The following is a 12,841-nucleotide window of genomic DNA, read 5'->3' on the forward strand; positions in this document are numbered from 1 at the left end:
ACTTTACAATGAAACGTGGGGTTTTTATTAGAGCAATGGGCTCGGCTCGGCCAACAGCACCTTGTGTGAAAGTTTCGCGTTCAATGTCGCAACTAGCCCAAAAAATATTTTTTTGGTCGTCGTCGTCGAAGAGGTCGACCTCCAGATCCAGTTTGGCTGGTAGCGACATTGCGAAATCTGGGATTGGCCACGATGAACGTAGTAAAACTTGCACACAAGGTGCAGTTGGCCAAGCCGAGCAGATTGCTCTAATAAAAACCCCACGTTTCATTGTAAAGTTTGGAGATACAGGCACCTTTATGTTTGTAAGCATGATGCTATATGAAGAGTGGTCTTTGTTTAATGTAAAGTAGTATGACTATAATAGAGCAAACGATGCAGAGGGCGTGTTTGTGTAACTTGAGTCATTCACCACAGGCGATGCATGATTCTTGTACACTATTTAGGAATAGTTCAAAATGCCAGCTAATAACCTTTGTCCTCCCATTCTCCATTGTTGTCCAATCCAATGCATACGAACGATTCACCTTCTCCAGCCCAGCATGCCCATCATTCAACTTTCTTGATCCGACGAGATTAGACTGAAAAATGCTCAAACACAGAAACATCATCCAATATCAGAAGAATCAAATTGGTAAGTTATTTGTAAACTGCCGGCTAATAACCCATTCCTTCCATTCACCTTTGTTGCCCAATACAATGCATACAAGCGATTGCCCTGCTACAGCCCATCATTCCCATCATTGAAATTTCTTGATTCGAGGTGACATGGTAGTATGGCAACAATAATGGGTGTTGTTGGATCATCATTATCAAGTAAAGTGTAAAATGACACACACCCTTTTGCTATATGTGAGGATCATTTCTTTTATTTACGCGTGCCTATTGTCTATCGTGAGGGTGATGATGACGATGGGTGAGTTGTGTGTTTGGGTGGATGGTGTGTATAGGGTAAGTAATGTTCATGCATTTATACAAGAGGTGTCCGATCTATATGATTTCCACTTCTTTCACTCAATTTCTTCCCTCTTCCTCCTATTCTCAACTGTTGCCCCATTCAAGTATACAACTACCACCTGCAAACGATTGTCCTGCTTCAACCCATCATGTCAACCCTACGATCGTATTGATCCGATTGCCTTTGACTGAATGGCAAGTCCATGGCGTGTACACAGCCCTCTTGTCACTCTTCTACAACACACAAGTCCTTCGACACTAAACCTTCTCTTGCACACTCCTCTACCACGACCAATCGTAACAGCATTCATTCCAGCAGCTGCTATTAGCGAGGTCTTTACTCCATTGTCTCAAACAGCGTTCTTTAGTTGCAGCAACTTGCCTTACAGTCTTGTTCACGTGGACAGCAGATAGCCCTTGTATAGAAGCAGCTTTATTTACATGTAGCAACTTGGTTCAATACATACGACTTCTTGTGGATATGGATATGGATCTGAATATTGGTTTGCTATATGGGGATGGATGGAAGTGTATACGTTGTCTGGTTTGGTTCCCTTTTGGAGCGTGATGTCTATTTTGGATGATGCGCTATCAGCCATCAACTATGCCACAATACAAGTAACCTTTAGCTGGTTGAGCTGTGATGGAAAATGACCAAGAAAGGGATTGACCAACAGCTGGATGGAAAAGGAAGCATGTCAGCTGCAATATTGGGTTTACAATGGTTATGGATGGAAGGTTGCGATCAAGTGGAGTGATGAGAAGTCTTGGAATGTTACTTTGGTTGCTTGGCGCGTCATCAATAGGAACAATGAATCATACTCTATGCATACGGCTGAGGAGGAGGATGGTTCGGATGGAATTGAGGAGAGGGCTTGTGTCTTTGACGAAAGGAGGTGTTTCACAGCTATGGATGACACTGGAATAATACTCGAGCCAAAGCATACAACACCTATTTTGCAATCATGGATGAAGGGTGATCATGACGACAGCAATCAAGAATAAGATGACACAATTATCCCTGATGACTCTATATGTTTCGCCCATACCCTATTCCATTTGGCTATATTGTTTCCTTATGTCTCATGTATCTACTTGATAAACATCCACAGTACAGTGTGCTACGTGTTCTTCGACTTTTTATTGAATGAAAATTGAATTCAACATAATACTTTGGGTACCGTACGATCAGCTTAGATGTGCAATGGGCGGATCACTTGGTTGTTTTCTGCATTGAAAGGGACAGCAAATTCGACGGGTGGAAAGTGAGATAAACTTGATACGCGGATATCATATTTGGTAGGGGTTACACAGTAGGTTACACAAGCTGGTTCAGGGTGAAGTTGCATAACTAATCGATCGATGGAATTCGCACAGACCTAATAGCTTAATTACGAGGGCTGTTCTCAATTGAAGTCTTGAGCAGTGATCATTCTTATGGAGCTAAAAGTATAGGATATTGTTGAGGGTACGTATAAACAGTAATAGCTGTAGCAAGCGGGGTGGCATGGAGTGCACGAATTGGAGCGAACAGGAGGAACAAAGAGACCACTCTTCTTCACTTCCACTTCACAAAAAAAGGTAAGCTAGTCTCCATTTACAAACTACAACGCGTTAATTGCTGGCATTTCCTTACAATGTACAGCGTTCATTGGGGTGCACATGTGGTCAATGGCGACACTTTCCAGTTGCAGACATTCAGCAACAAGTACGCGCGCGATCTGCCCATGACTCATGCTTCCATTGCAATACAACATGTACGCTCAATCGCGGCACTATTTTATTATTCAAGTTGGACATTGAGGTACTAAAGTTCACGTGTAGGTTGCTGTTTTCTCGTTATACAAGTTCCAAAGGGGGCGTCGTGTGTCGTGTGTATTCTATTCATGGTTACCATCAAGGAGACGTCCCAACACATTGCTACTTTGGGTATGTCGACATGAAAAGCGAATGCTATCCTTGTTATCTCACATTACATTTACTGTAGCTTGAATACATTGGATGATACTACCTCTGGCAGCAACAGGATACGGATCTCAAAGCAAGAATGCTGTATGGTTGGCTCAATGGTATGCATGGCATTGGATGTACAAAGCGAAGCCTGTTAATTAACGAGCCTTGCAATGAAACAGCAGCAGCACCTACTGGATGGCATGGATATACGGTTTCTATTTGAGGCAAAGATGCTATTTAGAATACCACAAGGTAAGAGTGTCCATTATGGATTGGTTGGATTCAAGTGTGCTTACGAAAGAAATATTAGGTCAGGCTCTGGTTGGGCGATTATTTTGATCAATCAGCACGTCAAGGATGTCATTGTATAGTACTGTGCTCTCCTGGGGAATTCTTACAGAGATAGGTGGATATCTCTTATGATGCCAATTTCAGGATCCAATGATATAAGCGGTACATATGTGTACATCTTGACGCTGCAGATTGATTATTGTATTGCCTTCGGATGGTGTATTTGGTTGCAATTCCTTGTGATCACCATGGTTCAGGTATGTATGACTCTCATGCTCTTTGGGGACCTTTGCTGAAACGCCTACCATTATTATTTAGAGGGACCATTGCAGAGAGCTACTTGTCTTTTGGTGCTTTGGAGTTTACAAGATCACAGCTATGATTGCTAAGTATTGTTGGATGAGTTTGGACAATTGTTTATGGTGCATCTTTTATAGGTGAATCATGTCAGCCATGGGGAAATGTTTATGTCTTTGGTGGTGTCAACCTTTATTGCGTCTCGGGTGGTTGGTTACCAGGCAATGGGCGATTTCTCTGGAGAATGTCAGCCAAGTCTTTTATGCGTGGATTGTATCAGCAACAAACAACAGCATCCATATCGTTGGTTCCATATCAAGCTTTATCCCATCATCTGGTTCTTCTCGTTATCGGCAATTCGGTGGGCATCCTGAAATGAAGGTCTCTTATCGATTGATCACATCAGCAACAAGGAACAATTTGTATATCTTTGATATCAGCAAGCTTTCTATCTCTTGGTGGTTCTGGTTATTGGCGATTCCTTTGATGGATCTCTACAACTATACGTGTCTTATGGATGGATCATGTCATCAACAAGCGATGAGAGTCCACGTTGACATCTTTGGTGTTACCAAGGTCATTTATGCATCTCCTCAAGGCATTCATCGTCAAGCTGCATTCGATTTCCAATGAAAAACGATTGCCATTCACATCGCTCTTTAGCCATATGTACGTCACTCCGCAGCTAGGATCTGGTTTGGGCTTTTCGATGCACAATGCTTTCTCGATTTGCATGTGGTCTTGGGCAGCAAGGATTGTCTCGTTGTCTCTCTTTGTAAGGGCTCTTCGGCATCATGTAAGTATGCTATCTTTGGTGGTATCAATATTACTCAACCTTCTCACTGCATATGCCCATAAAGTATCGTTCCATCGCTTTCAAGCCGAGTACCACTGTAGCGGGCCTTATCAACAAGCGGACGATTGCAAAGAACCGGCTGGATTTGGATATCATCAGGATTGCGTGCATATGACTATCATTGGTAACTGATGATCCGTTCTTTTCTACAATGCCTACCAACATCCTCTTTTACTATAGTGTGCGGACTATTCAGCAAGCTACTTGTCTCGTGGTCATTTGGGGTTTTCATGGATGCAGCTGTCATTGGATGTCAACATCTTTTCGTGCATATGGATATCATTGGTAAATGGTGATCCGTTCGTTTCTTCAACGCCTGCTAACCTCCTCTTTTATTATAGTATGCGGTCTATTCAGCAAGCCATTTGTCTTCTGGTTCTTTGGGTTATCATGGATGCAGCTGTCATTGGATGTCGACATGTTTTCGTGCGTATGGCTATCATTGGTAAATAGTGATCCGTTCTCTTCTTAAACGCCTGCCAACCTCCTCTTTGATTATAGTGTGCGGACTATTCAGCAAGCTACTTGTCTTCTGGTGCATTGGGATTTCTATGGATGCAGCTGTCATTGGTAAATAATGATCCATTCTTTCTTTCAATGCCTACTAACACCCTGTTTCATGTGGGGTATTCAGCGAGCTACTTGTCTTGTTCCCTTTGGATTCTTGATGGATGCAGCTATCATTGGATGTCGACAGGGGTTTATTCATATGGCTTTCATTGGTAAATAGTGGGTCACACATTTTTTGGCTCCAATCCCAACCAACCCCCTCTTTTATTATAGTATGTGTGTTATTCAGCAAACTACTTGTATTTTGGTCCTTTGGAATATTCATGGATGCAGCTATCATTGCTAAGTATCGTTCTATGGATTCGGGTCAAACAGCAACGTCTATAGCATCCTTCAGTGTCAGCTTGCCTTATTACATCGTTCGATGGTTTTCGTTACTGTACCACCTATTGGACACTTCCTTTTATTTGCATCTGCAGCGGCAAGGCAGCAAGTTCTATACCTTTTGGTGTCGTCAAGTTTTATCTCGTCTTATTGTGGTCCTAGTTGTTGTCAACCCTTTCAATGGATATCCTGCTACGCATGCCTGTTATCGGTGGATCATATCAGCTACAAGCAAGAAGCAGCAATGAGCAACAGAGCCCACATCTTTAGTGTCAACAACATTTATTTGATCCTCTGGTGTTCTCGTTATTGGCCAATTGATTTCAAGAGCCATCTTCACCGCACGTATCTTATGGATGTATCACATCAGCAACAAACAACAATGTTACGTGTCCTTTTGGTGCTGTCAAGGTGTATCCATCTCTCATGGCATTCATCATCAAGTATCGTTTGGAGAAACGGCTATCAGAATTGGTCACTGTGTCGGCATCTCTACAGCAAGGAAATGTGTTCTGATTACTGGGTGGCGTCAAACATCGTGGGTTCTCATATGACACTGGCTAAGTATTGTTACCATTACCTCAAAGATAAATTAGTGATATGCAGTTTTATAGGCCCATCATCCCATCAAGCTATAATTTCGCATGCTCTTTGGTGCCATCAAAGTCTCTCCTTACAGCTGTTAATGGCGAATCCTATTGAATTGGACGACGAAGATCAACATTTGAATTTGGGTGGGTGTCTCAGAAGCAAGCAAGAGATCTCTATCTTATAGTTGGGGTTGTCAAGGATACCGTTTCCATGGTTTTGGAAATCAGCTACCTACAAGTCGTCTCTTTATCGGTGGATCTTCAGAGCAATGTTTTTATCGGTGCCATGGCGGATCTCATTCCTCAAGTACTTGTATGGATACCTTGGACGTTCTCTTGGCTTCTCGCGTATGCTTTTCATCAAGACCGGATTTATTTGTTGCAGTGCATGATGTGTCTCTCATGACGCCTACCCAAGAAGGTCGCTTGATGGCAGCTACTACTGATATGGCGGATGTTTATTTGCTATGGGTAGAACGGGATGGTGCCTTACTCTTTTGTGTAAAGCATCGTTGGCAGATATGATTCATTTGCGACAGTGTGGTCAGCCCTATCATGGCCCTATCAATTGCATTTGAGGATTACTGCCTTAGCCGTTGGAAGTTAGACTGTTACTCAGTGGCCTTGTGGTAGATATGGGATCATGTATTGCTTTTCGCTCTTATGGGTCGGCCTCTGTGGGCGTGGGGTGCTATTTTGTCCTTTTTATCAGACCGAACATGTTGACTCGAGCAGCACCTATAGAAGATGCCATAGGAGATGCAATGGCAGCCCCCATTATCCGGCTTGGTGCACCGTAGGGGAGAGGGTGACGGCAAAGCCTTCGCGTGGCCATCCTTGTCAGTACATGGGTTTCCATGGAAGCTAATTTGCCACCTTGTCATTTATATATTTATTACGCATTCATGAGCATCACTAACATATCAAAGACCCCAGGGTTGATTGTAAAATTTAGAGACACAGACATCTTTATATTTTACATGTACGCCGTAAGCGTGATGGAGTTATTGGTGTCGGCTGCATTAACGGAAAGATGAAGAGCTGAGTGAAACGGCACGTGGTGGTTACACGGACACGTCCTTTACAGGTTGCTACACAAATGGATGATGACGATGATTGCCTTTTGTGAAGGTATGTAAGTAAACAGCATCCAACAGTGAAGGTGTGTCAAGGTACGTGCATGACAATAGTGGTTCCATATCACATTTGGATGTAGCGGAAGGATGAGCTGCACATGTAAACCGATTTGTTTATGTAGACCCAAGTAATCAATTCTATGATGGGTCACTCATCCTGAAACTCAATGGAGGGATCACTTCACTTTTCCTTCTCAAGGTCATCCCACTCTTCCTTATTGTATCACTAAAGCCATATACTTCTCTCATACCAATGACCGAACCACCTTTATAATTCCATCTTCGAAGTTACATTATGTAATCCACAAGCTAGCAAGGTAAATCAAGTGCGTAATAAATAAAATAAACAATGCTTTATTTCATCTGGCTACTTTGTCACTATTGTCGTCTTCGATGTATGTAATCATTTGTACTTGTACTCGTCAGCAGTCGTCCTCTCGATACAATTATATATATAGATGATTCAATCTTCACATTGCTATCCTCCTTTCATTCCGAAACCAATCAAGCGGGTCACATAGAATCAGTGGGTATCATTGTGTCAGTTTTATCCTTGGCTGCTGCCGCCATAAACATCTTCACCCATGATTGCAAACTCGTTGTTGTGCGTACCTTGACACCGATATCCAATGTAATCCATGGAGGCAAACCGCCTTTCGTCAAAGATGTAAGCCCTCTCATCCATGTCATCCAATCCATCATTATCCACAGCCGCACCCATGTAACATGACCCATCCTTCCTGCTGACCACGTGCCAAGTACCAAAACGACATCAGGATCCCCCTATCGCTGCGATTGATTGCATCCATCCATCCATAACCATTGCAAACCAAAATGTTGGTTGAAACGAGTCATTTAATGGCTTCCTTTTCCATCCTGCTGTTGGTCTATCTCTTTCTTGGCAATTTTCCATTGCAGCTCAACCGGTTGATGATTGCTTGTATTACAGTGTACTTGATAGCTGATATGACATCCCATCCATTGGAATCGTATGTACCAAATCAAGTTGCTGCAAGTAGCTTGAGACAATGGAATAAAGACCTTGCTAATAGCACCCGCTGTTACGTTTGGTCGTGTAGAGGAAACTGCAAGAGCGTGTGTTGTGTCAAGAGATTCGTGTGTTGTAGAAGAGTGACAAGAAGGCTGTGTACACGCCATGGACTTGCCATTCAGTCAAAGATAATCGGATCAAGAGAGTTGTAGGATTGACATGATGGGTTGAAGCAGGGCAATGGTTCGCACGTGGTAGTTGTACTTGAATGGGGCAACAGTTGCGAATGGGAGGAAGAGACAAGGAGTGGAGATTAAGTAGGTTGAGCTGTCCGACACTGCCGTATGGGATCACGTGAAATACACGCCTGCCAACTTGATGCAGCCGTTGCATGATGAACACCTCCCTGGCAACAACATGATCCACATGACAATAGAGCTTGCTTGGTTGGTATGGAGAAAGTGCCAGTTGAGTATATCCTAATTGCGTCATGTCATCGTTGCCATGGTGATTGGTTCGTTGCTGCTTGTCAATAGTCTTTATTCGCTTCAACAAGTCGTCGTACGCAGCCATTGCAGCCTATTGCTACAGCATGAAGCGACTAGCCGATCTTAGCTAAGGACTTGGGTCACGACGTCGTTTGCTCATTGGTACCAAAAGTAAGAGAGAAGCGAGTCCTTGCCAATGCATGATCCTTATGCGTTTCAAACGAGATACCCTATTAACATTACCCACTACAACTTGTCCTTTGTTGATTATGTTTATTGCACGTTCAGCTAATGATAGAGTTGATTTCTATTGCATAGTACCTATGTTATTCAATGTGGCACCTCGTCTTCCCGCTCAAAGCTCTTCTTGTTTTGCTTTTGCTTTTGCTTTTCTGTTTGTGTTTGATATTGAGACGTGTTTTCTAATAAATCACCAAAGTTAGATATCGCTTAAATGCAATGCATTGATATACGTACGTGATCAAGCTCTCTGTAATTGCTGTATCATTGATTGAAGTCCAACTCCCTCGCCAGACTTGTTTTTCGCCTCAGGGTCTTACATGAAGTCCAGCTCCTTCGCCAGACTCTTTTCGCCCTCAGGGTCTTACATGAAGCCCAACTCCTTCGCCAGACTCTTTTCGCCCTTTTACTTGAGGTCTTACGCATGCTTTCACCAAACTAGTCAGTGTGCCTATAGATAACCTTCATAAGTAAACCTTCTTTCAACGATGCTTGCAACGATACAATAATTACATGACAATGATATTGTGGTCTGCTCCATTGAGAGAGCCTTTCTCTGCATGATTGAACTTGCTTTGTCGCAGGAAGACCGAGGACCGTTGTTGTAGGTATGATATGGCTGCTGCCTTTTTTTGCTGATGTGCTTTTTGGTGATACTGCTATGGAACAAAGGCTGGTTAGTTTCATGTATAGAAGATACTACTTGATCACTCACATACCATTTGCTTTTGATTTTGTTGTATGATAGGATTGCGTTCTTGGCATGGTGATGGTGACCGATGTCAGGTGTAGCCTGATAGCTGTAATAATTGCTCGATGCTTGTGATGATTGTTTCCAGCATAGAGCTCCTCCAATGATAATGCCTCTTCCAAAGTCGTGCCTCTCATTGCATTCGTGTGATTGCTTTGTATGATATTCCTTGGTAAGACCAATTGCCGCCAAATTGCGCTCCTGCGAATTGCACCCAAGAGTGGATTGATTCATGAATAGGTTCAAAAGGAGGACCCGTGCCAAGTTGATAGTCTTGTCATCCGCATCGGCTTCACCACCAATAAAATGAAGAGAGGACTTGTACCAAATGATAGTCTTGTCATCCGCATTGGTTCCACCACCAATAAAATGAAGAGAGGACTTGTACCAAATGATAGTCTTGTCATCCGCATTGGTTCCACCACCAATAAAATGAAGAGAGGACTTGGGCCAAATTGATAATCTTGTCACCCGCATCGGTTCCACCACCGATATAATGAAGGGAGGTCTCATGGCAATAGAGAGGCTTGTCATCCGCATCGGCTTCACCACCAATATAGTGAAGAAAGGACTTGTTCCAAATTGATAATCTTGTCATCCGCATCGGCTCCACCACCAATAAAATGAAGAGAGGACTTGTGCCAAATGATAGTCTTGTCATCCGCATTGGTTCCACCACCAATAAATGAAGAGGACTTGGGCCAAATTGATAATCTTGTCACCCGCCACCAATGTAATGAAGAGAGCACTTGTGTCAAATGATAGTCTTGTCACCCGCATCGACTTCACCAATAAAATGAAGAGAGGACTTGGGCCAAATGATAGTCTTGTCATCCGCATCGGCTCCACCACCATATAATGAAGAGACCCGTGCCAAATTGATAGTCTTGTCATCCGCCACCAATGTAATGAAGAGTGGTCTCATGGCAATAGAAAGGCTTGTCCCACAATGATAGTCCTTGTCATCCACATCGGCTGCACCACCGATAAAAAGAAAAGAGAACTCTACTCCCCAAAGAGAGCAAGAGCCCTCACTCTGGTTTCAGGAAGAACCCACAGCACCAGAAACAGAACGTGACATCCCAGTACACCAGTGCATCTATAAAATGAAGGAATCAAACATGCAGGATTTACACCCTTCGAGAGAATCCTACACGCAACGCCTACCACTTCCAGAGCGCTACCATGACGACCACGTACCATTCCAGGTCCCAAGTCCCAAACTACGATGCCCGTGCAAGTCGATGTCTTGATGTTTTTTGTTTTTTCCAAGTACCCACTTCAAAGATGATTACCGCTTGTGCCCAAACACCATCATCCAAAAAATGAAAGGGCGGTCAAACTATGTAGGGATGTATCACGGCATACACCATGACCCACCCCCACAATAAAAGACAAAAGATGATTAGTAAAAGTGGTATCCAAGCAGTGTCACTGATATCAACTTGCCTTTTAAAGTCCAATCCCATACCCCAGTGGGTAACATGATGATGATGATGAGTGAATCGCCCTTTGGCTCTTGATCCACGAGGAGAAGGAAGACACCGCAAATGCTTTGTGACTTAATCGTAGAATGGGAACAAGGGATTCCTGGAACCGTACGTGGTCGCCATGGCAACGCCCCTAAAGTGATAGACGTTGACGTGTAAGAAACTCCCGTCGGGATACCTTCATGCCGATCCTTCCGTATGTGCAAGCAACTGGCATAGCTGAAATGCACGCCTGAATCCGGGCTGGGGTTTTCCATCCACCAATCTATCTCGCAATTCTTGCTGAGAAACTCTTTGGACACCTATATACAATATGCATGTGAGTGAGTGATTAAAGCCATGACACCTATTGCATGTAACTTACTATGCGTCTTCATCGAAGACTACTTCATCTGAGGTACCGAGAAAATCGGTACCCCAGATCTCTGCAAGGGTATCGTCATCTTCCAATACTAAAGCATTAATAAAAGTTAGTATCATACAAAGGCATTCATCCCAATGAGTAAGCATACTTACATGATGATGGTGGTGCAAGCTCTGCTTCCGGAGAAGGCAATGTGGGTGATGATGGTAATGATGATGATGGTATTGGCAATGGTAATGGTGGTGGTATAAATGATGATGATGATGTTGTTGTTGTCCTTGGCCGTTGCAGGCGTCTTGTGGGACAAGCAATCGGCCTTACTCCATCCTCTTGTTTCATGGCCGAGGATGTGGATGCGGGTGGTGTTGGTGGTTGTGGTGGCGGTATTAATGGAGGTGGCCTTGGTGGTGATGGAGGTGGCCTTGGTGGTGATGGAGGTAGCCTTGGTGGTGATGGAGGTGGCGGTGATGGTGATGGAGGTGGCGGTGATGGTGATATTAAGGGTGGCGGCCTTGGTGGTGATGGTGGCGGTCTTGAAAGTGGGGGTGGTGGGATCCCACTTGTTCTCTGCCATCTGAAGGCGAAGTGGTGGTGGTGGCTTCCCACTTTGTCATTTACCGTAGCGACTTCGAGGCCGTATAACCGACCTTCGGATCTCTAACCGTGATCGGTTATTGCTGCTACCTGTGCTGGATGCAACAGGTATTGCTGATGTCGCTGATGCTGATGATGATGCTGCTGCGACTACTGCTGCTACTACTACTTCCGGTGTGGCCTCCGGATGGATGGTGATGGTTGGCTGTGGCATCACTTGGGTATACAAAATTGGCGGTTCTTGTGGTGGTGGTGGCAATGGCAATGGCAATGATGGTGGCGATGGTGATGGTGATGCCATAACTGTGTCTTGCATGTCTTCAACGACTTGTGCTTGCTCTGAGGCACCTGCGTCCTCTATAAAAGAAAGAGAATTTTGGATTAATAAGAAATCATGTCATTTGGTATCAAGTCCAAGATGTAATCCACTTACCATTCTCTACGATCTCTCGTAAATGTTCAGGAGTACCAGGAGGGGCATCTGGTACATCCGTGTCTGGCTCATAAATATCGAGCTTGCTAAGAGCTTCACCTATAAAGAATAAATCAGTTAGCGTCCATGTACTGTTGAAATCACGATCCTTTCATCATAAAGCATACTTACAAAGCTCGTCTAAGGATGATGATGATGCCGATGCAGATGATGATGATGCGGATGATGTAGATGCCAATGCAGATGATGATGATGATGATGATGATGATGCCAATGATACAGATGCAGGTGGTGATGATGATGATGCCAATGATGTTCTTGCCGGAGTAGTAGTAGACTTCTGTGCCGGTAAGCCGTACACATGCTGCATGGCTTTATGCATAGCCATTCCCTGTAGCAACTTTGGTGGGGACCGTGTGCTTGAAACTTGCTTGGATGGTTTGAAAAGATCCACAGCTGATGATGTGTTGATAACAGCATCACCCTCCAAGGCCGACATGTTGCCATGATGACGGG

The 12,841-nt window shown here is 43.9% G+C and overlaps 4 protein-coding genes across 4 annotated transcripts; 2 read left to right on the forward strand and 2 right to left on the reverse strand.

Moving 5' to 3' along the window:
* Nucleotides 1–3,449: 3,449 nt before the first annotated feature.
* Nucleotides 3,450–4,131, forward strand: O0I10_008435 (uncharacterized protein; the record flags this gene model as incomplete). Its single annotated transcript, XM_058488438.1, has 3 exons — nt 3,450–3,458; nt 3,520–3,638; nt 3,720–4,131. The coding sequence occupies 3 exons, from the start codon at nt 3,450–3,452 to the stop codon at nt 4,129–4,131; spliced, it is 540 nt and encodes a 179-aa protein (XP_058340684.1).
* A 1,056-nt stretch (nt 4,132–5,187) lies between these two features.
* Nucleotides 5,188–5,496, forward strand: O0I10_008436 (uncharacterized protein; the record flags this gene model as incomplete). Its single annotated transcript, XM_058488439.1, has 1 exon — nt 5,188–5,496. One exon carries the CDS (start codon nt 5,188–5,190, stop codon nt 5,494–5,496), a length of 309 nt encoding a protein of 102 aa, XP_058340685.1.
* A 3,706-nt stretch (nt 5,497–9,202) lies between these two features.
* On the reverse strand, nt 9,203–9,957 carry O0I10_008437 (uncharacterized protein; the record flags this gene model as incomplete). Its single annotated transcript, XM_058488440.1, has 2 exons — nt 9,203–9,352; nt 9,409–9,957. The coding sequence occupies 2 exons, from the start codon at nt 9,955–9,957 to the stop codon at nt 9,203–9,205; spliced, it is 699 nt and encodes a 232-aa protein (XP_058340686.1).
* Nucleotides 9,958–10,198: 241 nt separating this feature from the next.
* O0I10_008438 (uncharacterized protein) lies at nt 10,199–12,824 on the reverse strand (the record flags this gene model as incomplete). Its single annotated transcript, XM_058488441.1, has 6 exons — nt 10,199–10,382; nt 11,299–11,386; nt 11,451–11,471; nt 11,917–12,249; nt 12,326–12,424; nt 12,497–12,824. The coding sequence occupies 6 exons, from the start codon at nt 12,822–12,824 to the stop codon at nt 10,199–10,201; spliced, it is 1,053 nt and encodes a 350-aa protein (XP_058340687.1).
* Nucleotides 12,825–12,841: the final 17 nt, after the last annotated feature.

The sequence above is a fragment of the Lichtheimia ornata genome (assembly GCF_029851405.1).
Source record: "Lichtheimia ornata isolate CBS 291.66 chromosome Unknown scaffold00045, whole genome shotgun sequence".
Classification (NCBI taxonomy): Eukaryota; Fungi; Mucoromycota; class Mucoromycetes; order Mucorales; family Lichtheimiaceae; genus Lichtheimia; species Lichtheimia ornata.